The 26,791-nt window shown below is 45.1% G+C and overlaps 1 protein-coding gene across 1 annotated transcript in view; it reads left to right on the top strand.

Annotated features, from left to right (window-relative positions):
• The window catches only part of LOC147458042 (Flavodoxin family protein), a 184,569-nt gene extending 168,673 nt beyond the window's left edge, over window positions 1–15,896 (top strand). Inside the window, exons 10-12 of the mRNA XM_086512803.1 lie at window positions 13,165–13,284; window positions 14,269–14,485; window positions 14,840–15,896. Coding sequence (XP_086368929.1) covers window positions 13,165–13,284; window positions 14,269–14,485; window positions 14,840–15,366 — 864 coding nt within the window. The 3' untranslated portion in view covers window positions 15,367–15,896. The remainder of the gene's footprint in view (window positions 1–13,164; window positions 13,285–14,268; window positions 14,486–14,839) is intronic.
• The last annotated feature ends 10,895 nt before the right edge of the window (window positions 15,897–26,791 follow it).

Raw genomic sequence — 26,791 nt, 5'->3', positions numbered from 1 at the left:
ACACAGTGTCCATTCACTTTGTTTGTGATCATAGCATTCTCTCATTAAGAACGGAGGGCTCTCCCTTCCATAAGAACAAAGGGAACCTTGAGCACAGTTCGGAGCACTCATCTTGAGCAAAGCGCAAACATTCATTCCGCGGCACCTTACAAGAATGTTGTAAAAGCTGAAAAAATCTAACAAGGATGAGTCTATTAGTTCTTGTGAGACAGGTTAATCTCGCCAGATTTCCTTGATAACTACATTCATTCTAGCTAAACCATGCATCTAACATGCTACCCTTGTACTAATAGTTACCATGCATGACCATGCATGTCCATTTCTTGAGTTTATTCATTACTCTGTACCTTGGAGAAGAAGTTAAACATAAACAAATTGTTCTAGTACCTGAGATGGTCCTGTCGCTTTGTTCAACGCCATGGTAGAGTGGTTTGAAACTTCCAAGTTCAGTGCTGGTATATTCTACATAACCACTCACTCAGAGAAGGAGGTGTAAAGCTAATGATTTACTCTTACTTAATATCTTACTTAGCAATGCTCTAACACAAAGGAAACCCTTGCTATGCTCACATATTAAGCAATTGTTGTTTAGGAAAAACTGAAATGGAAACTAAATGAGCTCACCTTTAAGTACTGCTTCTCTTGTTCAGAGTATCTTACTCTTTTCTGCATCAAAGGTGCCGTAGATCATGCCTGCGTACATGCTACGAAGGTGGACTGCCTCACAAATTTCGAGGCGTCTGTCATCGATTTCAATTATAGTAAAGACGTTATAATTGCGTCGTCGGAGCTATCTTTAACAACCTAAGTTACCACGCCTGCAAAAGGATTCTTCCTTTAAACTTAATGCGAACACGCGGTAAGCTGTTGCACTCCATGCCGTAGGCAAGATCTATGCATCTCAATATCCAACTTAGCGATTAAGGACTCGTTAGTCACAATTTTGTGACAATATAAGGATTTGCATTTAAATCAAATCTGACAGAGAAATTGATTGCCTACAATTCTATTGTAAAATCTCTTGAGCAATTTCGCATTGGATATATCCGATTGAGAGAGAGAGAGAGAGAGAGAGAGAGAGAGAGAGAGAGAGAGAGAGAGAGAGTAGGGGAGGCCCAACACACTGTCCAAGGTGTTGCTGAGTCTATGAGGGACAAGGCCCGTGGCGTTGCAAAGATGGCAGAGGACGAGGCTCACGTCACGACAGAGACGAGGGATCCAAAAACCTTTGGCAGGACTATGCTTTGGCTGGGTTCATGGTAGTGTGATGGCTATGTGCTCGTTGGAACCTGAGGGGTTCACCTCTAAATATGTAAGTGTAGCACGTGAGTTCACCTAGAGGGGTTTTTTGTATACCAAAGAGTTACAGAATTACATGTACAAGAGGGGTTTAAAAATGGAAAATTACAAAAAAGTTATAGGTTTATGAAGGAAGAGGGGATTTTAAATTTATGATGAAGTGTGTGTATAGAAGGGTTTTAAAAATACCTCTTGAACGCACGTGCTATAGGTATCTTTGAAATGTGGGACCCCCCAGGGTTGGAGCATTGGAAAGAGAGAATAGATGCAAGGAGTGACCGGAAGAATGGTGACCTAGATAGGGAAGTAGAAGAAGAATAAGAGCAAGAGAAAATCCAACGTTAGGAACACTACCAAGAGAGTTGTGTGTGTCTGTGTGTGCGCGCGCGCGCGCGAGAGAGAGAGAGAGAGAGAGAGAGAGAGAGAGAGAGAGAGAGAGAGAGAGAGAGAGAGAGAAGGGGGGGGGGGGGGGGAAGAAGAAGAAGAGTATAGAGAGAGAGAAGAAGAAGAAGAAGAAGAAGAAGAAGAAGAGAGTTTAAATGTCGTAGGAAACTATCCCAAGAGACCTTAAAGATCTAGCCGACGAGTTGTATAACTCAAGACCTGTTATTCAAGAGGGAAATGGCATAACCAATCTACCACACTTGGTGATAGAAAGGTTATACCATTTTTATTAGCACACACAGACACCCACACACCCGAGAAAAAGAGAGTTTTACGTCGTAGGAAACTATCCCAAGAGACCTTAAAGATCTAGCCGACGAGAGAGAGAGAGAGAGAGAGAGAGAGAGAGAGAGAGAGAGAGAGAGAGAGAGAGAGAAATGTAATATTAACGTCTTCAAAAGATGAAAATGACCTATGAGACCAAAAGGTTACATGTGGTGAATCTAATACCAGGTCAGGGTACAAAAAGTACAAAGAATTGAAAAGAAAATAGTGGGGAGGGGGGGGGGGGGAAGCTCGGAATACAAAGGGTGAGGAGAGAGAGAGAGAGAGAGAGAGAGAGAGAGAGAGAGAGAGAGAGAGAGAGAGAGAGAGAGAGAGAGGAGCAAGAAGGGAGCATTTTGAGAGAGGGAATACAAAGGGTGAGTAGAGAGAGAGAGAGAGAGAGAGAGAGAGAGAGAGAGAGAGAGAGAGAGGAGCAAGAAGGGAGCATTTTGAACAATGCAAAACACACCGCCAATCATAGTGTAGTCTTAAAAAGAAGCTGCCATAAGGTTTCCTCTCCGACAAGGGCAAAACAATGTCTGATGACACTTGTAAAAGGTAGCATGAAATGTGATGTTTGGTTTTCAGTGCCTAATGGGTTGTCCCAAATTCAAACCAAGTGAACAACATGGGTAGGGATGTGCAAGAACTAATGCTTACACATGGTTTAAGCTCTCACATGTATATGGCTATGATCGTACTGAAAAGAGCACATTGTCATCGAGCCTAGGAGGCTAATGCATTTATCCTTCTAAATCGTAAGAGATCTTCTAAGATGAGAATTTCAACCTTGTAACTCTCGTCTTACCTTATCTAACTTCACCCTCATTATTCCTAAGTTTGATTATGACTTCCTATGTATTATTTTTTCCTTATTGCTTGGTTTTTGGGATCGCTCGTAAAAATTCGCTTGGGGTTTGGGATTCCTGCTAGCCAAAGATTGGTACCGAAAAAAGAACGCTCACTTGCAAGGTGTTTCTTCATAGACAAACCAAAGAGCAGCAGTAGCAACACCACCACCAAGAAGAACACGAAGCTAGGAGCATATGTAGTAGAAAAAGAAGCAAATGAAGGCTGCAACAATGATGTCTAAGCTGATGTATCAGATTCTGATATTTTGTAAAGAAACACAGTATGATTTACCTTTTGCTTTTGCATTGCACCTTTCTGCGATATCCTAGGGAACTTGGTCTCTACCATGAGCATTCTTCAATGGGAGGTTACTAGAGCCAGTGAGTGGGTTATGAGTGTCCCTTTTTATTTCGACTTGTATAAGATTATTACTTTGAGATGAGTTACCACATGAATATCCACCACGATGCACTGAGTGCCTGAATCACCTTATGTGATGCCAACTCGGCATTTATACAATCCAAGAGTCCAAATGCATCTCTACAAAGAGGGGTCAAAATACCCGATTGCAGCATGGTGTCACACCTATCCACTTCATTTGATGTTAGCCCCTTCTCTCCATCTATAAAAGGGAGCTCATGGTACACACTTGATAAATAAAGCAAGCTATTTTACTTCTTTAACTGTGAATGGCTCATAGTACTTTTTTCTTAATCCAACAAAGCCAAGAAGACAAGATGGGTGTGACATAAGATACCATTTTCTGTTGAGCATGTAACGCGATAAGAAAAGGAGTTGCAGAGGACGAGCAAAATACTTTGGAAGTGATTATGCAAAGCATTAGCAAGCTCTCACTTCTTAATCCATTGCCCGGAGTGAAGCTTAATACTTTGATAGTATCTGCTTCACGTGAATGATGCAAACCTTGAAAAGTTTCGTTGATAAATAGCCTTCATCAAGAAAAGCCTGTGAGATTGGGTCTTCATTCTTCTTTATTATTATGCATTAGAGAAGACTTGACCACGTAAAAATTCATGCTCTGAATGAGAGAGCTCTTTATTCGTTGCAATTTCTGGCATTGACTGACAAACCAGCTTTGCCTGTTGAACATGCCCCTTTGTCTTTGCATGTCTGGTCACTCCTAATCTCGCACACACACGCTTACATGAACGCATACTTAAGACACTTGCTGAAACATATCCTCTCTCTCTCTCTCTCTCTCTCTCTCTCTCTCTCTCTCTCTCTCTCTCTCTCTCTCTCTCTCTCTCTCTCTCTCTCTCTCTCTGACTTTGTATCAGATTTTATTTTGTTAATCTGACTTTGTATCAGATACACCGCATTGTAGCTTTCTGGTCTCATAGGTCACTTTGGCCTTTTGAAGATGTTAATATAACATTTCATTTCATTTCTTTCTCTCTCTCTCTCTCTCTCTCTCCTCTCTCTCTCTCTCTCTCTCTCTCTCTCTCTCTCTTCTCTTCTGCGCGCTGCCAGCCCTCTCCCCTGCGCGCTGCCAGCCCTCGCCTCCCCTCTCTCTCCCTGCGCGCTGCCCCCCCCCCCCCCCCCCCCCCCCCCCCCCCCCCCCCCCCCCCCCCCCCCCCCCCCCCCCGTGCGCTGCTCCCTGCACGTCAAGACAACCAGCTCATCCACTGAACACACACACCCCATCCCCATCCCCTGCCCGCTGCCCCCTGCATACACACAAGCCGAGTGTTCTCTTCCCCTTCTCCCCTCTTCTTCACAATATGAAGAGAGGGTAGCTACGAAGACAACCATGTCTTCCCCCATCATCAAGACGCCGACACCGACAACGAAGACAACGTCCTTCATGCTCACGAATAAGAGGCTTGCACAATTGGAGAAGGACATGAAGGAATGGCGGATGGAGAGAGAAATATGGAAGGAGGAGAAAGCCAACTTCATCAAGCTATGGAACAAAGAGAAGGAGGACATGAGAGCGGAAATCCAAAATCTCAAAGAGGAGAAGGAGAGAAGGGAACGGGAGAACGAGAAGGAGAGGGAGAGATGGAGGAAAGAGCAAGTAGAGATGAAGGCACAAATCGATCTCCTTCATGCTTCCCTCACATCCCTCACCCCCGAGGAAGGAGAGATTAAAGGGGAGGCTAAGGAAGCCCTCAAGGAGGAGATCACCAAAGCCCTCACCGCAAGCATTGAGGACAAATTAGAGGCCACCAAAGAAGGATGGGTCGAAGTGGTCAAAAAGAACATCAAGAAGGTAGCAAGAGAGGAAGCCCAAAAAGATGAGGTACTCATCGTACACACAACCATCGAAGAGGAGAAGATGCGACAAGCTCGCCGTCTCAATGTGCGAGTGACCGGCATCAAAGAAGAAGAAGGGTCTACACCCGAGAGCGATGGGAAAGCCTTATGCAAGAAAGTGGGATACAAGGAAGAAGAGATCCCTTTCTCCAAAGTTTGGAGAGCCGGCAAAGATCCAAAGAAGAGAGCTCTCATCCTCCAATTCGCCTCCGAGGAGTCTCGAACTTCTTTCCTCCGAAAGAGGGTCATCTTGAGAGGGCTAGAAGGCCCCCCGATTTATCTTGATGATGACCTCACAAAGATGCAACAAGATCACCGCCGCGCGTGCATGCCTAGAGTCCACCAAGCCCGCAAAGAAGGGAAGAAGGCAGTATATCGAGATGGTAGGGTTATCATTGATGGCAAGGCCATCGCATAGGGACTCACGGCCTGTGGGACACACGAGGAGATTCATGTCACGGTTTGGAATTGCAATGGAGACCTATGGACACACCCAGAGAGACTTGAGGAGGTGATGAGAGGTCGAGACATGATTCTACTTACAGAGACACACGAGAGCCCAGAGAGAGGGTTACCACGGATACATGGATTCCAATGGGAGTCTCTACATCGGGGATGTATGCGCCAGCACACCACTCGCGGTTCAGGAGGAGTGGCCATACTCTTTAGACAGGGGCTTCACAGCAGACTACAGATTGTTTCCCGGGACCCACAGGCCCGATACATGTGGATTCGCCTCGAGCTCTCACGAGACAGGATCGTCTACATTGCCCTTTGCTACTTTGCTCCCACAGGCTCCAGATTCGCCCCTACTGAGCAGGAGTCACCGTACGCATGCCTCACGGAGGAGATTATGGAGTACTCTACACTGGGTGAAGTCTTCCTTATGGGAGACTTCAATGCTCGTACGCGCAGTGAGCAGTGTGAGGCATATGACCACGAGGACCCAGAGGCACTACACACTCTAGATGAGGAGGCTACTATGAGAGATACAGCAGACAGAGCTCCAGTCACAGCCTACGGACGACACCTACTTCGACTTGGCTCCCAGCACCGTCTCGTTATTTATAACGGGATGGCCCAGTGGCCCACCTCAGGGGGCCTGACTTGTATGCCACATGGAGTTACAGAGGGAGGGGGGAGTACAGTCGACTATATTCTGGGACCCAGGGAGGCTACACACCTTATCACATCCTTCACCATTCCACCCATACCCATCAGAGCCGACCACACATACCTCTCTTTCTCCATCACCGGAGATACCATCCCACACAGCTCCACAGCACACATTCCACACACCACCATCCATTTCACACATGAGCTAGCCTCTCTTTACTCGGCCGAGGTCGAGCATGGCCTATGCCTCCTCCACCCATCCACACCACTCTCAGTTCTCACATCACATATCTCTTCCGTTCTCCACACTTCAGCTATTAGCTCTTTTCCACACACCACTCACACAGGACGCACTCCCCCCCCCGGGACTATGCCTCAGAACCGCTGGTATGATGATGAGTGCAGAGAGTTATACCGACGCCTCCGTGCACGGCGAGCCTTAGGAGAGATCACAGAGAGAGAGGCCAGACGACATATGAAGACGCTGACACGCCAAAAGCGGCGAGCATTCGAAGAGGCACAGGAGCTTGAGCTATACCGCCTATTCATGAGCATAGATAGCGCGACGGCTTGGCGCACCCTGCGCGAGCCACGTCCGACTACAGCTATTGAGGATCCACAGATATGGCATGATTATGCAGAGCGCCTTTATGAGGTGCCAGGGCAGCCTCCTATCCCACAGCCACACGGGCCACGCCCCACGTGCTCCTCCTTCTTTACAGCAGAGATGGTAGAGAGGGCCATACGCCGCATGCAGCACAGACGATCAGCTGACCATACTGGATTACAGAGTGAGCACATCATTTATGCGGCCTCCACTATAGCCCCGTTGATTGCACATGTCTTCAACCGGGCTATAGGGGAGGGCTTCCCAGAGGAGTGGACACAGCACACCATAGTGCCTATCCACAAATCTGGCGACACCCTGGACCGAGGGAACTACAGGACTATCATGATTGGCCACACGATGGCCAAGCTATATGGAGCAGTACTTGAGGCACAGCTCATCTGCTACGCAGAGACCGAGGGTTTACGAGCTCCAGGCCAGGCAGGTTTCAGACGAGCTTTCTCCACCACTGATCACATCTTCGTTCTGCGCTGCCTCATTGATGGGGCAAAGGCGCGGAAGAAGAGGCTTTACTGCTGCTTTGTGGATTTCCGCAAGGCCTTTGACACAGTCCCACGCGAGAGACTCTTCTAGCGCCTTCACAGCATTGGGGTACCAACAGAGATGATTTGGGCCATATATACTCTCTACGAGAGGGTGACGGGTCGAGTTCGTTGCCCAGGCGGCTTTTCAGAGACCATTGCTAGCACCATTGGTGTTAAGCAAGGATGCCCACTCTCCCCGACACTCTTTGGGCTCTACATCGACGAGATCTCCGACTACATACTACGAGCAAGGGGAGAGGGGAGCGACTTGGCAGGTACTCCGGTCCACATCATGTTATATGCTGATGATATTGTGTTGATTTCAGAGTCACCCGAGGGCTTGCAATGCCATCTTGAGTCCTTGGACGAATTCAGCACACACAGGGGGTTGACTGTGAACCTTGGCAAAACCAAGGTCATGATCTTTCACACATCCAGTGCAGTGAGGAGCGCTGCCACCTTCACAGCAGCAGGAGGACAGGTTGATGTAGTCACCTCCTATGTCTACCTTGGCATCACATTCACCAGCCTACCAGGACCCTTCACTATGAGGCAGGCTGCTGCTGACAGGCTCACCCGAGGATATGCAGCTCTGACCATGCTAGAGCGGAGATGCCACCAGGCACACTTTCAGGAGCCCCGCACGAAGGGGTGGCTTTTCGACACCTTAGTCATCCCGGCCCTGATGTACTCGGCGGCAGTATGGGCACCAGGATTGACAGCTGACCAGTGGTCACAGCTTGAGAGGCCACAGGTATGTATGATCTCACGCTTGCTCCGCAGCAAGAAGACAGTGCCACATGACATTATTAGAGCCGAGCTCGCCACACCACCTATGGCTGTAGAGGCACTATTCCAGACAGTCTGCTTCATCCAGAGGATAAGAGAGCTACCTCCTAACAGACTTACTCGTAGAGCATTTGAGGCAGCTATACAGCTATCAGAGAGTGGGCATGAGAGAGCATGGTACTCACAGGTCAGAGCATGGTTTGAGGGACACGGTCTTGACATGGAGAGCCTACCACCATTCCAGTACGACCCCCACTCACCATCTGTTCACCTCTCTCGCAGTGAGAGGAACTTGGTATTGAGACAGGATCTGTGGCAGCTATACACCAGGAGAGTCTGGGAGTCACCTGGCTTGGGGACAAGGATGTCAGATTACAGAGACCAGTTTCTCACCATACTGTCTGGGGGGTTCATACAGAGACCACGCTATATGGACACATATATGCCACATAGCTCACGGGTGGCGATTGGTCAGCTGAGAGTGGCTTCACACAGGTTAGAGATTGAGATCGGGAGACATACTGGTGTTCCCAGGGAGGAGCGAGTCTGCAGAGCCTGCACAGAGGAGGTGGAGAGTGAGGAGCACTTTGTATGTAGATGCAGAGCATACACTGAGATCAGAGGCAGGTATGAGGCCTTATTCAGAGGACAGCCCACTCTCCGAGAGATCATGGACTCTCGAGATCAGAGACAGCTCGGACGCTTCTTACTAGAGATACAGAGCCATCGGGACACACTACTACAGCCACGCACAGCTACACAGACAGAGGGGAGACAGTCGCAGCTCACAGACTTCTTTCAGAGGATTGCCGCCCCTCCCTCACCAGACACTCAGAGGGGAGTGACACTCCCACAGGCGGAGGTGAGCCGAGCTAGACGACGACCACGAGTCACAGGCTACAGGGGCGCGAGCTCCCACCACCGACAGATCGAGGAGATCCGAGCCCGGGAGCGCCGTGCCACTGAGGAGCGAGTAGCTCAGATGAGGGCCGACCCGACAGCTTTCATCCGGGTAGCCTTGGCACCAGCCCCGCCCATGTACCACATCTTACATCCCCCCATTTGTACAGGATGGAGCTAGATAGCTTGATGCATTCTCATTCTCATGATTGTACTACCTTGAGCATATAGACATGCATATACCCCTAGAGATAGAGCTCCATCCCTCCTCAGATACTCCCCTACCTACCTACATTCAGTTCAGTTTTGTATCAGTTTTGTTTCATTTGTCTTTCCGATAGACGGATGACATACACACCATGTACATTTGATTTGTCTCATAGGCCGATTTCGGCCTGACATAGACGTTAAAAATCTTTCTTTCTTTCTTTCTTTCTTTCTCTCTCTATCCAGAGTGCAGATGAGGATGGATTCTAGTAGTAGTAGTATTTTTGTGCTAGTTCTTTTGTACCCAGACATGTATCAGATTCACTATTTTGTAACAGATTGGTCTCATAGGTCATTTTGGCCTTTTGAAGACGTTAATATAACATTTCATTTCATTTCATCTCTCTCTCTCTCTCTCTCTCTCATATTCAAGATCTCAGTGTGGGCCCTAGGCCTGTTGGAGTAGCAGTGGGCCATGCTCTCCTGACTTTTTCAGTCTCTTTCCAGTATAGTGTCTCTCAGACACCACGGAGGATTGCACACACGGGGTATACTTTTACACCAGAGACGGATTCAGTTTATGTGGAAGAGATTTACAGACGGATGGGGGCAGCCGAGCTTGTATATACAGTGGAGGAGATCACCACTTTATTGACGGAGATCTTGCATGGGGCAGCAGCAGAGGCATACCCACACACTCAACCAGATCAGAGAAGACGTTTTGGGAACATGCCTCAGAATAGTTGGTATGATGAGGAGTGCAGAGAGATGAGAGTTCAGATTCAGAGCGAGCTTATACTTGGAGTCATTACATATAGACAGTCTCGGATTGCCCTTCAGCGTTTAGTGCGATGGAAGAAGCGGGCCTTTTTAGCCCAGATGGAACGTGATTTGTATCAGCTCTTTTTGAGCCGAGCTTCAGGTGAGGCCTGGCGTCTCTTCCATGAGCACTCACCTCCTCCAGTGATTACCTCTCCCGAGATTTGGGGTCAATATGCAGCATCATTATATACAGTACCTGGGCAACCACCATTACCAGACCCTCTAGAGCCATGTCCAGCCACTAGTACCTTCTTTACCACTGAGATGGTGAAGAACGCCATTGACAGGATGAGGACTAGGAGAGCATATGATCATGATGGTTTGGTGGCAGAGCACTTGATACATGCTAGAGATTTACTGTCAGAGGTTCTTGCGCGGTTGTTTAACCGTGTCATGTGTGAGGGACTACTCGAGTCCTGGAGATTATCTACTATTGTACCTCTTTTCAAGGCAGGGGACCCCACGGTACGAGGGAACTACCGTACTATTATGATAGGGCACACATTGGCACGGGTGTATGCATCCATTCTTGAACAGCAACTGAGTAAATGGGCAGAAAATGAGGGCATACGAGCAGCAGGGCAGGCTGGATTCAGGAGGGGTTTCTCCACTTTGGACCATATTCTTACACTCAGAGCCATTATTGAGGAGGGTCGGGCACATGGGAGACGGATGTATTGTTGCTTTGTGGACTTCCGCAAGGCATTTGACACAGTGCCGAGGGCCAGATTGATGCACAGGCTACTGAAGTTGGGAGTACCCACAGAGATCATATGGGGGATCATGGCTTTATACGGCTCAGTGACTGGCCAGGTACGCACTCCTGAGGGGATTTCTGACATTGTTCATTCCACTATTGGAGTGAAACAGGGGTGTCCTTTGTCCCCTATACTTTTTGGTATGTATGTAGATGAGGTCTCTGACTACATTGACAGAGAGGGTGACAGAGGCGCTCAGCTGGCAGGGACATGGATCCCTTTATTATTATATGCTGATGATATTGTGTTAATGTGAGAGTCGCCAGAGGGCATGCAAAGACATTTGGATGCATTGCACAACTTTGCAGAGGATAGTGGACTGTCTGTGAACCTTGGTAAAACCAAGGTTATGGTGTTTAACACCACACCACAGTGGGTCAAGAGATCAGCACCTACACTCATATATGACTAGGACACTGTGGAGTACACAGATGAATATACATATCTAGGGGTGGTATTCACGGGACCGAGGTTTACCCTGAGGAGAGAAGCAGAGACTAGACTATCCAGAGCCTATGCGGCATTAGGAGGGCTAGAGAGGATGTGTTCGCAGGTTCAGTTTCAAGAACCACGAACAAAACTATGGCTCTTTGATACTTTGGTTGCTTCAGCTATGCTTTATGGGGTCCAAGTTTGGGGACCATCTGTGAATCATGACAGTTGGAGGAACATGGAGAGGCCCTTGGTATTTATGATATCCCGGATGATTATAGCCAAGGCCTCTGTACCACATGCGATTATTCGAGCGGAGGTAGCCGCCCCTCCTATAGAGATTGAGGCTCTTACCAGATCAGTGTCCTTTATGCACAGTCTATGGGATACACATAGAGGTAGATATACTAGATTGGCTCTTGAGTCCTCTAGACAGTTAGCAATGCAGGGAGATGCATCATGTTGGTATGCACAGATGACCTCATGGTTTCAGAGGCATGGTCTCAGCATGGATAGATTGCCTCCCTTTCAGTTTTCCCTGGATGCACCCTCCTTGCCAGTCACACGGACGGAGATCACTAGACTCATTCGTCAGGATCTTATACAGTTGGACACCAGGAGGACATGGGTAGAGCCGATACAGGAGTTGGGCACGAAGATGGCTTTCTACAAAGAGCACCTTCTCCAACTTTCAGGGGATGGGCTTGTGACTCGTCCGAACTACATGGACACCCATTTATCTCATGGTCTGCGATGTGCTGTTGGTCAGATTCGCACATCCTCACACCAGCTGGAGATTGAGACGGGTAGATTCAGAGGGATACCACCAGAGTCTAGGATATGTCAACTATGCGGCAGAGAGCCAGAGACAGAGCTACACTACATATGCCACTGCACTGTGTATTATGAGATACGAGGGTGCTTCCATTGCTTATTCAGGGAGGGTTTTGGACCCCTAGATAGAGTCATGAGGTATCAGGACCAGAGATGCCTTGGCTTATATCTACTTGAGCTACACCGACAGAGAGACAATCTGTTGGGGAGACATGGAGTACGACAGTCGCAGAGACAGATCACAGATTTCTTTGGATCGAGGGAGCCAAGAGACCAACCACCAGCACAGGGTTGTACCCGCATTCATACCAGAGGCACCCTGGGAGATCGAGACGACCACGACCGAGACACAGGAGCACACTACATCGACGGAGACTCCAGCAGAGGATCAGAGGCATTCTAGCACGACACCCAGATTGTCATTGAGGGCCTATTCTACATTTTCACATTTCACATTTCAGTTTACATTTTTACTTTCAGTACTTTTTGTACTTGTACTTCAGACATTGTATTAGATTCACCACTTTGTATCTGATGGTCTCATCATTTTGGCCTTTTGAAGACGTTAATATATCATTTCATTTCATTTCTCTCTCTCTCTCTCTCTCTCTCTCTCTCTCTCTCTCACACACACACACACACAGAGATTCACACATAAACACATGCAACAGGGAGGAAAGAAGAGGGGGAAAGAATGGGGGAGGGCCTAGGCGCTGGAAGGCGAAGGTGAAGGCGATGGGGGCATGGTGCAAAAATTCAGGAGAGCAGTAGTGAGTGCAGGATTAGAGCTTTCTACTTGTAACAATTTTAAACAGCTGGTCCAAATATTTTAACAGTCATGCTTGTAGTTGAAATCACCATTGTTTATTTGGGTCAGTGTGGCACTTTTTGTTTTATTTGAGGGAATATTTGAAACAAGAAATTTTCTGGGTTGCTGGGTTTTTAATGTGTTAATGTGATTGTCTGCTTTTTCAAGTTCTATTATTTAGTTTATTATTGCTGTTCATAAACTTATCAGGTAATGAGCCACTTTGCAACCGCTGAGCATGAGAAAGAGAGACTTAGATATTTTGTAAGTCCGGAAGGACGGGATGATCTTTACCAATATAATCAGCGAGAGCGCCGCACTGTTTTGGAGGTACGTTTTTGGCAAGTTGGATTCTGTAATTATTTTTCAAGCTCATGTTGTTCCACAATTTACATATTTTGACACATCAATTTACAAGAAAACAAGGGGGAAGAGATAGGAAGTGGGGGTTATGTGAACCTTCTCCCATTTTGTCCAACCTTGTTTTACATAAACACCCAACAGCACAGTTGCAAAGGCAACGGATAAAAAGGGGTCCTACAATAGAGGCCTATAGATGCAGTATCGGAAAAAAAAGGGAAAATACATTTACCTCTTGGGGAATTGGCTTAGTTACAAGATTTGGGTTTTCTTTGGCTACCAAGATTCTTTTAGGCATCAACGAGAGAGCAAATTTGCCTTTCAAAGGCCAATGCAATGTGCACCTGTAACCATCCCTTGGAAGTCTCTGCCCTTAAAGTTGCTGCTCCTCTTCCTAGCCTCCCCTCATCAACTTGGAAGGCTGTTTTCTGTCTATCACCATCAGTAACCTCGATTGAGTGTTTAGTCTCCTCTACTGCCTTTTTTTCTGGTATATGTAGTTTCGCTGCGACAATGCAGTTAGGCGTCATGTGGCTTTTTCTGCCACAATATAAAACAAAGGCTTTAGGAATTCCAATAAAGGACAGTCTCTACATCATTTCTCCACCCTATTGGAGTATAGCAAAGAACTGAGGGCTCTTCAAAATGAAGTGATAGAGAACCATTCTTAAGGATGTAGCGTAGTAGTCCTCATCCTCCAGCACAACAATATCCTTAACCACAAAACCCAAGCATCTTCCAATGTCCTCTACATGAGGAGATATGCATGGAGAAGCCTTGGGAATCTAGTGGTTGTCCATCCAAATCCATGCCCTGCATTTGGCAAAAAGTCGTAGTGACATGAAACAGGAATCAGAATGGGAAACGGGTAGAAAACAGGTAATGTCAGTGTTTTTAGTCTGTCCAAATTTGTAGTTTTGTTGTTATAAAATCTTCTAACAAGAATTCATGTAGGTACTGGAGGACTTTCCGTCAGTGCAATTACCCTTGGAATGGCTACTACAGCTTGTCCCAAGACTACAGCCTAGGTTGTTCTCAATTTCATCTTCTCTGATTATGCATCCAAACCAAGTGCATATCACAGTTGCTGTTCAAAAATGGCGAACACCATTAAAGAGAACACGGCATGGTTTATGTTCTACCTGGCTATCATGTCTAGAACCCCAAAAAGGTAATATGCCAAAATCTTATGTCTACTTCTTTTTTTTTTTTGGACAATTCCTTCTGTTTTTAGATAGCTGTGAACTGGAACCAAGAATATGCATGAATTTGAAACTTCTCAATAACAAAAGCTCTCCCATTGCCTTCACTGTGTTTATCGTGGTTTTGGCACCAAAAACTTTTGAATGGAGTCTGGCTATATTTGTTGTCCATGACACCTGCCAATGCCGAAGGGAATAGAATGAAAGATGGCAAAGTATGCTTTTTTTGTTGAAGCCTCCTCATTGCGTGAGGATAACATGGTCTCATACTGATCATACGCTTGTGATAACTGCAATTAAACATGCTCCCAATCTACCTGCAGGTGAGATTTATGTTCCAATTTGGTGTAAAAAGGGTCTCAAATTTCCAGATGCTTCGATGCCTCTACTTCTCGTGGGACCTGGCACAGGCTGTGCACCATTCCGTGCCTTGATAGAGGAACGTGTAGCCATGTCAGTAGTGAGTGGTGTGGCACCGATCATGTTCTTCTTTGGGTGCCGCCAGGAGCAGGACGATTTTCTGTACAAGGATTTTTGGCTGGCACAAGCAGAGGACTCGGGGGTTCTTTCAACGACCAAAGGAGGTGGCTTCTTTGCAGCGTTCTCAAGAGACCAGCCGAGAAAGGTGTATGTGCAACATAAGATTGAGGAGTACTCTGCAAAGGTGTGGGCAATGCTACAGTCTGGTTGTGCCGTGTATGTGGCTGGGTCTGCGGTTAAGATGCCAGCAGATGTGTTTGCCGCTCTTGAGAAAGTTGTCATGAAAGAAGGCTGCCAGTCTGAAGATGCTGCAAGAAAATGGTTGAAGCATCTTGAAAGAGTTGGCAGGTATCATGTGGAAGCTTGGTAGTCCAAGAATAACAAGGTGAAAAATGACAATGGCCTACATATTAGGATGAGAAAGAGTGTGTGAGCCACTCCCTTTTTATAGAAACAGGAAAGCAAATGCTGAATATTTCTCAAGGTGGTCTATATATTCAAAAGCCAATGCTTAGTTAATGCCTCTCTTGTGGGAATTGTAAAGAAAAAGAGTTTGCCATCATTAACTTGCCATGTGGCACTAATCCACAAGCTTCATCCAATGGCCTTAAAAAAGTTGCGGATGTCTACAAATCCTCAACAGTTCAAGATGGGATGATTAGTCTGGCATGACCTTTTTAAGCTTGCCACAGGCTTTGATTGAAATAGGGTTGGCAAAAACAGCCAATCATGACCTTACTTTTTGAGATTGTGACATTGTGGGTCCTAGCACATTACAACACACATGTAATAGCCTTGTTTTGTTTCTTTTCAAAGGCACATCGGACCACACCTGGCTTTATTCTTTTTAGCTCCATTGCCCTTTTTGTGATGCTGATAAGAAATTTTGGTTCATATTTTGGTTCATGTGTAATCTCTCTCTCTCTCTCTCATGCCCACTGCTCACCCCCTCTCTCACTCAGCCCCCCCTACCTGTTGAGCCCCTTGTCCCTCACCCATATCCCCCCCCCAACCCCCCCCCCCCCCCCCCCCCCAAAAAAAAAAAAAACACACTATTTTTTGGTAAATCAGATTTGATTAATTTACAAGTGGGAAATCTCAAACCGAGGAAAACCCACGGAAAAGAAGAGGTACAAAAATCGGAGTTGTATGATGCTCTGAGGGCTAGAAACATTCAAAGTAAATCTTGAATGCATCAAGAATAATATCCCCAGCCCATAAGCGAAATGTAGCTCTTTGCCAAGCAACAATTTAAAATAGGGAAACATGGCAACAATGCCTTGAAACATCAAGAAGTTGTGATGGTGCTAGATGGCCCATAGAACCTAAAATCTGACCCAAGCAAAAAAAGATTGCAAATTGAGACTGTGGAGACTAAAGCGTCCCAGAAAGCCAAAACCGTCTATGAAAAGTGGCGAAAGAGAAACGGAGCCAAAGACCAGTCGACTCCTGTCGAATGAAGGATCTAGCGCATCAACAATCCCACAATAAGTGTTGTGCAGTCTCCTCCGTTGCTTGACATCTGAAACAACAAGAAGGTGCAATATGTCGAGTATGCAATGTGCTACCCACAAGTAAAGCTCCCACCAAATAGTGTCGCAAGAAAATATGTTCCTTCAAAGGGAGATGACACTGCCAAATGGAAGACAGCGTGTGCCTCCACTGTAGGGATGGCTTGGAGAGTGACCACAATTGATTACTATGACGCACAATCCACGCATCAGATTGGAGGAGAGCATAGATACTACCGGCTGAAATGCATTCCAAACTGACATCGACAAGATTCCAATCCAAACAGCGGGAGTCTTCATTAAAAGGAGGTACAAGAGAGAGATCAGCAAGCAAGTCGTGAATTTCTCGCCAGAGAGGAGAATAATGAGGTCCCAATCCAAAAAGAGACCTCACAGCAGAGAACGAAAGAGCAAGAACGATGTCATCTACCACCTGATGCACTTGGCATGTCCCTTTTTGAGAAGGAAATATGCTTGATGAGGAGAGCATTGGACCACCTGATGCACTTGGAGCATTGGACCACCTGATGCACTTGGCATATCCCTTTTGGAGAAAGAAAATGTGCTTGATGAGGAGAGCGTTGGACCAAAGTAAAAGAGAAAGCCTTGCTCCAATGCAGGCTCTCCAATCAGAGGGAATTGCCAAGAGAAGATTTCCGGCCAATTCCATTCCTAATGCACCGTAGCAACCTTCCAATCAACATAAAGAGAAGAAGTAAAGGGACATCCAGGATTGTGCCCTTCAAGCTTGACAAAAATGACCTCCCAATAGGTTGGCTACCAATGACCAAAGGACGGAGTGACAATAGGCGCACACAAATGTGAAACCATAAGCGACCAAGGCTCTTGTTGTGCCACCAAGATCGGCAACAGGGTAGCTTTTCGAGCCAGAACATCAGTACGTAAATCCAAAATATTCTGCCCGCCAAGGCACTGAGGAGAACACAACTTGTCCATAGATAAGAGCCGGAGACCCTTTCTGCAAGCTAAGGTGTGCCATAAATGCTCCAAAATAGTAGACATAAGGGAATGCAAGCATGACCGAGACCATGATAGTAGAGGCAAGTAAAACTGCACATAAGCCATAAGAATGCACTAGACAATCCTGAGTTGCATACGCAGTGGCCAAGTGGACAATTTCTAATAATTTTACTTGGAGTACGAACGTTGGAGCACCCAATCCGTTTCCTATGAAGTTGATGCATTCCAAGCGAAGGGATATAACCCAAATGACGAACTATGACGTGTGGAGGAACAATCTCCCCTGGTCACAACAGCTTATGCCAATCATACTCATTCAAAGGAAGCAGCTTAGATTTACGAAAATTAACTTTGAGGCATGCTGCCAAACCAAACAAGTGAAGAGCATGCATAATTTGTTCCACATCATCATAGCAGTTACGAGGCATAAACACATAGTCATCCGCATAAACCTGACTAGCAAAGTGTTGCCCAAATGGTACTATGAGACCATGCAATCTACCAGCAGAAGTGAGAACATCCAAATACATAAGCGGGGGGCGATTGCATAAAGCAAAGCGCTGAGAGGGCATTCTTGCCTGACGGACCGTCCGAGAGGCCAAGAGTCTGTGAGAAAAACATCCAACAAACCTGCCGCAGAAGTGTGTGCATATAAGAAAAACACAACATGGGAAAGCTTAGGCCCAAATCCCAACTGGCGCATGGTGTCCGAAATGTTGTCCCAGAACAATATTAAAGGCCTTTTCAATCTCAACTTGCATGACCAATACATCCTGCCGTGTGTATTTATAACATTCGCTAGGTTATCAAAAATTTGACGGCGAGGTATGAAGCCATATTGACGATGTAGGCCATCATACAGAAAGCCCTTGAGGCGATTAACAAGCATTTTTGTCATCAATTTATACACCACATGCGTGAGAGTAATTGGCCACCAATGAGAGAACTCTTCACACAACGCATGCTTGGGTACCAACTTGAGCAAGCCCTCTTTCCAAGAGGTGGGCAATGCTTGTTGTTCCCATGCCGTATCTTCATCATGAACAACAAGGGCACCTTTAGGTCATCCCAAAACAACAACAAAAATTCCACAGTAAGACCATCCCAATTGGGAGCTTTCCAATGACCCAAGTCAGGCAAGCTGGCATACAATTCCGACTCAATGAAAATGGCTTCCAAATCTTGAGCTTGTTGTAGCAAAAGAAGGGGAGTCACATGCGATAAGAACAATTTACGCGCTTGACAAGCTTCTCGTGTGGGAGATAAGGGAGCCTTAAAAAGATTGCCAAAATGCGAGTGCAGAGCTTGTGCCAACTCCAGTAAGCAAGAGGTCGACTCCCTGGATGGAAGATTAATTTTCTTGATAGCTTCACGAATACATTCTCAAGCCTTTTGGCTTGACCAATGCACCAGCCACATTCAACCGCTTGATGGAGAAGCTATTCAGGCCTCATCAAACCTTTACTGGAGTGTTCTTTAATGATATAATCATATACTCTAATTCACTAGACGAACACACGCAACACCTCCAGGTAATATTTCAAGTCTTATGAGAGAATAAACTCTATATTAATCAGAAGAAAAGTGAGTTTTTCTTACAAGAGACTCGGTATTTAGGTCACATTATCTCTCAAGATGGCATCCAAATGGATCCATCAAAGCTAGAGGTAATAAAAGGATGGCCTAATCCAAGGAATCTACATGAATTAAGAAGCTTTATAGGTATGTGTGCATACTATAGACGCTTCATAGAAAAGTTCTCACAAATCGCGGGACCATCAAAGCTAGAGGTAATAAAAGGATGACTGCCGAGAATGATGCAAGTGCTGATAGAACTATTTTGAAGCACAACCTTTATCAGTAAACGCCTGTTGGCCAGTGCGAGTCTGGCACTTGGCTAATTTCCTCACATCATTATGATGTAACATAGTGCGGGCAGAAAGCAACTTAGTCAAGTGAGTCTCAATAAGAGTGGAAGTGTTGGCCAAGTGCATCAACCTTTGAGAAGTATCTTTTGCCTGCTGAACTTGGTCTCACAACTGTGACAAACAAAACCTGCCATAATCTTGGACAACCCATTGAACGCGCACAACAAAGTGAAACCAAACTGTGTCCATATCAAGGTGCATCTACGAAATCAAAGGCAAAATTATATCCCCAATGATAAGAGTGGAAAAGGTCATGCTTAAGATAAGCAGTATTGACCTGCAAAAGACGCTTCCTAGGAAGGGAGCCATCAACAGAAAAGGATCCAAAGCACAATTTCAATAAAATGGGAGCATGATCTGAGAGGCACAATGTGTAATCAATCCTCATGTCACATACAACGTCATCATACTGGTGCATATTGAAAAGATACCGACGATCTAGTCGAGCGCGATACATAGATTGAGCATTATGTTGAAATGTGAATCCGGGATCATTCCCATTCTAAAGAGGCCATAAATCCAAATCATGACAAGTCAATATTAAATGATCCCATGATTGGCATTCCACATGAAGCATGTGAGTGTCCAGTAGTTTGTCTGCGATATTCAGAGCATTATTAAAATCCCCACAAAGAAATGCATTGAAACGCCAAGAATATGAGGAGACGGCACTCCACAATCTTGTGCTCGATCAATAGATGCTGTGTATGCATATAATCTCCCGAATTCAAATACTTCCCCATTAACAATACATTGGACAACCATCCATCTCCCATCTAGGTCATTGAAGACTAGAATCGGGAAGAGCTCATGCGGAACGAGCATAAGCACTCTAGAAAAAACGTCTCATCCTGCATAAGCTATCCAATAACCAGCAAAATAGGATGTTTGTCTGGCAAAATGGTGTTGGTTATGCTCTTGAAGAACAACTATGTCCGCCTTACATGTATGTACATAGTGTCTGGTAAGTCGCCACTTGTCGTGGTTGCATAATCCCCACACATTATATGAATGCAATTCAAATAACTTTGCATTCTGTACACTATATACAATGGGCGAGGAAACAAGAAAAAGAGACTCAAGCACTAGTGCCCATTGACACATCCTCATCTGCAATGGGCACATGAGGTGGCACAACATAACCACGACTAGGAGTGCTCAAAACATGGGCACCATGCGATGAAGAGGCTTCCCCTATAACCACTTCTTTGTAGGAACAAACAACTTTATCCCAGACCTCAACCAAAGAAGTGTTATCATTACAAGGGAGTTTTTTTTTAGGGACGTTCTTAATGGGGGCACGTAGTTATGAGTATGTGCTAACAATTTTGGAAGATTCCTTTAGCAAGAATCTAGAAGATGCTGTTGACAATTTTAGCGGCTACCTTCACTGTGCACCTTTGCAAGCATGCATGCATGCAACAGTCCAGCAACTGGTGGAATTTCTCTCTCTCTCTCTCTCTCTCTCTCTCTCTCTCTCTCTCTCTCTCTCTCTCTCTCTCTCTCTCTCTCTCTCTCTCACACACACACACACACACACACGCATGTGCGCGCGTTTTCTCTTGTTCTCTCTCCCATTCGCTGTAGCCTAGCTTCCGGAGTTGTGTCCACCATTTGTCTCACAATTCAATCTGCCTTGGCTTTGTGACAAAGGCGAACCACTTTAGTTGACAATATATGGAGGGTCAGGAGAGAGAGAGAGAGAGAGAGGGGGGGGGGGGGGGGGGGAGAGAGAGAGAGAGAGAGAGAGAGAGAGAGAGAGAGAGAGAGAGAGAGAGAGAGAGAGAGAGAGAGAGTTGCAACGGACGTTGCGAGAGACCCGCATGTGTGTTCGCTCTGCCTCTTTGTTTTGCTCCATCACACATTGTCTGTCTGCACCTCACTTGGCCGACCGAGATTCAAAGCATCTTTCTACTATTTGATTTTATTTTGAAAGCTCCCGTACTTTGAGAAGATGCCAAAGTACGGGCTTTTAATGGTTTTCTTCAATGCCATCCAAGCTTGAGAAGTTGTAACTTGTTCTTTGCCTTTATCATTAGTATTCGGAGAAGCAAGGATTGACTACAATTGTGCTTGCTTTCTTTTGCCTTTAGTCGTCCTAGCCATGGCGGTGGAAGCTGACAAACCTTTGATCAATGGCTCAACAGAAGATTTTGGAGGTTGTGGAGATGGAGCGGAAGAGACAGCTGAAGGAGGTGGCTGCAGATTCGGTTCCAAACATTTGAACTGCATATGACCAAATTTTCCACAATAGAAGCAAGAATTGGCAAACTCACCCCATTTGAGTTTGAGCGGGCGCTTTCCAACCATTGTATCCCTTGAATCAACCAAAATGTCTGTTTGTGTAGGGATGTTAGTGTCCCACAAAATACAAAACCGATTTGTGTTGGCATCCAACTTAGGAGGGAAAATGACTTTGCCCAACTGAACAGCCAACAAGGGAAGAAAATGACTCCAAGTACGAGGAAAATCCACCACCTCGACCCAAACAAAACACTTTTGACAAATAAGAATCTGGTAATCGGTGAGAGCCAAGGGCAATACATGAGTCATCTGTGTATTGAAGAAAAGAGGAGACATTTTGAGCAAAGCATTCCGAGCATCCATGTCGGCTAGCAATATTTCATAAAAGCCTCGTACGCCAAAGTAAACTCCCTGGATTGCTTGCTGTTTGAGCAAGAAATCAACCCATTAGCCTACATCCTGAGTTGTACGCATTTCCTGGGGAAGAAGAGAAACACTGCATTAAGGGCATATTGAGCAACACAATACATACGCTCGTGTACATGAATGCTCACTTTCGTGACAGGAGCAGGGCCTTCCCAGGCTCGCCGTGCATCTTCAAATGCAAACATTCCTTGATTAGGGTTAAAGCATCCATAGCTGAGCTTTCCATGGCTTTCTGGCGCTTGTATATACATTGTTCACTGATTCCATGCGAAACGACCACCACACTTTCCACACTGTTGTAACAAATTTACACTACTCCTACATATTCTTGTATAAAAAACTCTGTTATACGGTTGTTAAACACTCCCTTTTTTTTTATATATAAATTTAGATTTGTTGTACACATGCAGAACACCCACTTATATAAATTGGATTTGTTGTACACCTCACACACACCATACAGACTCTTGCAGCGGTGGACACAAATGGGGCAAATGGTGATTTTCTCAAGTGTGATTTTGGACTCTTCTTAGATTCATCTAAAACAAATTCCATCCCTCCAATTGGGGTTTGGTGGTTGTTAGACTTGGCTATGATTGCTTTTTCTTATATTCTTCTAATGACCTTACTATAACTACCCTTTTCTCTCCTTAATAGGAGAATCTAGCCTATGCAAGAAGGAGATGAGGGTTACATTGTCGTATGGGTGATTTCCATGAGTCTAGACGTGATACTTCCCTCAATGGGTGAATCTCGCTTATGCTGGGCACATTGAAGGTGATAATTTTATTGTCTTGTGTGTAATTATCATAATTCTTTTCCATATATTGTCCTCAATATGTGAATAGGGGCCTTTCCTCTTCTCTTTGCCATGATATGATGGAGTTGATAGTTATTTTTTCTAATGAGTAATTAAACCATACAATATCATAATTATATAACATAATATGAACAGATCTACTTGTTAAATCCACGCCCTTGCCCCCAACTTAAAGGATATGCTCTAACAGCTCATCAATATATAGCAGAAACAAAGTAGGTGGGAGAGGACATCCTTGCTTCACCCCAATGGTGCTAGCAAGAGATGATGAGGTGCCTCTTGGACAACGTACCCTGGCTGAGACACGCTCATAGAGAGAAAAAATCCCCCAAATCCTCTCGAAAGGGACTCCCAATGACTGAAGGAGATGGAAGAGTATGTCCCGTGTCATCATTGATGGCAAGGCCACTGACTAGGGACTCACAGCCTATCAGACACCTCACTGAGAGATACACATGGAGGTATGGAACTATAATGGTTCCTTGTGGACACATCCAGGGATACTAGAGACAAAAGAGAGGATTTTCGAGAGTACAAGGATACGTGTGGGAGTCCTCACATAGGAAACGTATGCACCACCACACTTCTAGAGTTTCAGGGGGAGTAGCAGCTTTATATCAATGGGATCTACAAGGTAGGATACAGATCTTGTCTCTCTTTTTTGGTGGTGTCCTTCCCCGCTCTCCATGTCTTGGTGAACGGGGGGAGTCCTTTTTGTATTTGAGCTTGAGGCAAAGCTCTTTGCCATAATCTTTGAGGGTAGTGGTGGGTGTCTCCATGATGCCCGTCACTTGCACATTGAGATATCGTGCTTGGCTCATCTTCTCCTCCTCTATTGTGGTTTGTATAAACAAGTGCTTACCTTTTTGGGTTTCCACTTTGCCTTCTTTGCGAAATTTTTTACGTACTACCTCCACCCATCCCTCCTTCTTGGCTTCCATCTTCCCTTCTATGGAGTCGGCCATGGTTTTTGTCTTCATTTTGATGGTCTTGGCAATGGACTTTGTGAGTTCCTCTTTCATTGCTTCCTTCATCTTGACAATCTCTCCCTCTTCATATGGTGAATGGTCCCTAAGCGAGGCAACCTCCACCTTGAGTGTGTTGATCCCTTGCCTCATCACATCTCGTTCTTTGAGGATGGACGATTTTTTCGTTCCTCCACTCGTCCATCTCCTTTCTCCAAGTCTTCATCTTGTCCTTGAAGCGGCAAGGAGATGGAAAGGAGCTTATTGATCTCCATGAAAGTTTCTTTTCTCATCCTATTTGCCAATGGGGAGGCTTTGGCGACGGGAGAAGCCATTTTGGATGCAAATGTCCTCATCCTGCTTACCCGTCTATCCTGTGTGTCTGTGTGTGTGTTGGGGGAGGGGGGGGGGGGGGATATTTATGAGTGTTTGTGGGTTCGTAAAATGTGTGTGAGTGTGTCCTCAGATACGTGTGTGTGTGTGTGTGTGTGTGTGTGTGTGTGTGTGTGTGTGTGTGTGTGTGTGTGTGTGTGTGTGTGTGTGTGTGTGTGTTTTGATGTATTAAACTTAGTACATGTACACAAAAGAACATAATGTTCAAAAGAAAATTGGTTTTAGATAATTGGACAATGATTTGTACAAAAATAACTCGCTCTTGGATTTATTTTTGTACAATATAATAAGAATGAGGCATCATTCCAATGATCTTATTAAAAAGCAATAGAGTTGTGGAGGTCATCCAGGTTGAATCAACAGGGATCTTCAAAGTTGGACAACAGCTAAGTGTAAATACTTTTAAGTAAAGATAGAATTCTCACCTGTATCCATATAAACAAGACAACATATTTGTTGGCCTTGAATACGTATTATAGGTGTCAAAGCACCTATCAATTGTTATCCTTGTCCTAGTTAAATTTCTTTTAACTTAAACTACTGTCCAAAAGAGTTGTATTTGTAAGTAGATTTAGAGTATATAATAATGTAAAGCATCAAAAGGTCATCACCCCTTCTGACGCAAGTGGTTTGCATGATAAAGCAATAGGTTTTATTTACGAAATATGAGTTAATCTCAAGTACTTTTCTATATTCCATGTTAAACCATATTTTCCAAGAGGTATCTTTGAGATCTTTGCCAACCATAAGTAACTCTTTATTCAAACCATGAAAATTCATCTATCTGAAGAATTTACAGCTTTTACCCATATTCCAAACCATAAAATGGGTCACTTTCGAAGTCCACTCAATGAACGCATACAGTAAATCTGTAAAATTTTGAGTAAACCTTAACAATAGCCGATCATGTAACCATTTCAATTTAAGGATATTCCAAGTTAAAACCTTATTCTCTAAGTAGCATCCACAGAACATTGTCAATTTTTATCCAAAAGTTTCTTATTTATATAAACCAAATTATCCGATTTTCTTAACTTCTACTTCTAAAAAGTAAAGACAAGCTGAGCATTGCTATGAGTGTGTAACAAAGACGATGTCAAGTATGGCTACCAGTCATCAAAATCCAAGCTAGCAAAGTATTCCAAACCTAGCTAGAATCTTAATGAAACAGATCCAGTCCTGACAAATTCCAAACTAAGCCAGAGTCTTAGTGAAACAGACCCAATCCTGACCATGTGAAAACTACTCAAACCCATCTTTTCCTTGACGCAATTGTCATCAAACTGTCTTGACAGTTTTTGAAGTACCAAGAAAAACCCTCAGTGCCACATGATGTCATCACAGAAGAGCTAGTTGCACTACCTATGCTAGTGGAGGCTCTTTTTCATACATTATTTTTTTATCCAAAGAGTATGAAAGTTCTCCTCCAATAGATTATCATATGGAGAACTTGAGGCATCTTGACAGCTGCTGGCAGTGATTGGATAGAGTGGATCATGGTATGCACATATGACACACTGGTTTAGCACACATAGCTTGGATATAGAGCATCTATCACCCACCATTCATCCACCTCTCCCATGAAGAGAGAAATCGAGTCCTCAAACAGGATCTTTGGCAATTATATATCAGGGAGACATGGATCGCACCGAGACAGCCTCTTCCATCGAGGATTCTTCCATCGAGGATTATGTACTATAGGGATCATTTTATGACCATCTTGGAGGACGTCTTCATTCAAAGGCCTAGATACCGGATGTCTACATGTCCCATAGTGCCAAAGTAGCCATCACGCATCTCAGAGTTTCATCGCATAGATTAGAGATTGAGGCAGGGCGAGCATCTCACACTCCCAAAGCACAACAAATCTGTAGAGTTTGGTTAGAGAGTGTTGGTTAGAGAGTGAGGAGCATTATGTTTGCAGTTGTCGAGCTTACCATGACATATGACGTTGTTACACTACCTTATTTACAAGAAAACCCACAGTTAGAGAGCTCATGGACTCTAGAGACCAGAGACAATTGGGGCGCTTCCTCCTTGAGATTTAGAGACATAGAGATCTACTACTATAGTCACCGGTCTTTTCATGGAGCGACCCCAGTACCACCGGTCTTTACCACACCGAGGGGAGTCACCTCTACAACAAGGAGATGAGGTCTGATTTAGGAGACGTCCTAGAGTGGTGGGATATCGTGCTCGACGGGCACACCAAAGAGAGATCCACTAGATTTGGACACAACATGAGTAGGCCAGAGACAGAGAGAGATACAACGAGCATTCTCCGACCCTGCTTCTATACTACATGGGCTTTCTTACCTTATCCACCTCTACATTATATACTACACCCCCACTTTGGTATTGGATGGAGTTATTTTTTCATATCATGATTGTACTCCTGGAGCATATACTTTCTTCACATCCACTAGAAGTAGAGCTCCATCCCCTCCGTATACGTGCACATATACTCACTCCAGCTCTAATGAGATTATCATAGCCACCTCTAGAACTTTATATCATTTTTTTTCAA

The sequence above is a fragment of the Adiantum capillus-veneris genome, chromosome 5 (genome assembly GCF_014529385.1).
Source record: "Adiantum capillus-veneris isolate H3 chromosome 5, ASM1452938v2, whole genome shotgun sequence".
Taxonomy (NCBI): Eukaryota; Viridiplantae; Streptophyta; class Polypodiopsida; order Polypodiales; family Pteridaceae; genus Adiantum; species Adiantum capillus-veneris.
Note: the sequence above shows the minus strand (reverse complement) of the source record. Positions and strands in the feature narration are given on the sequence as shown.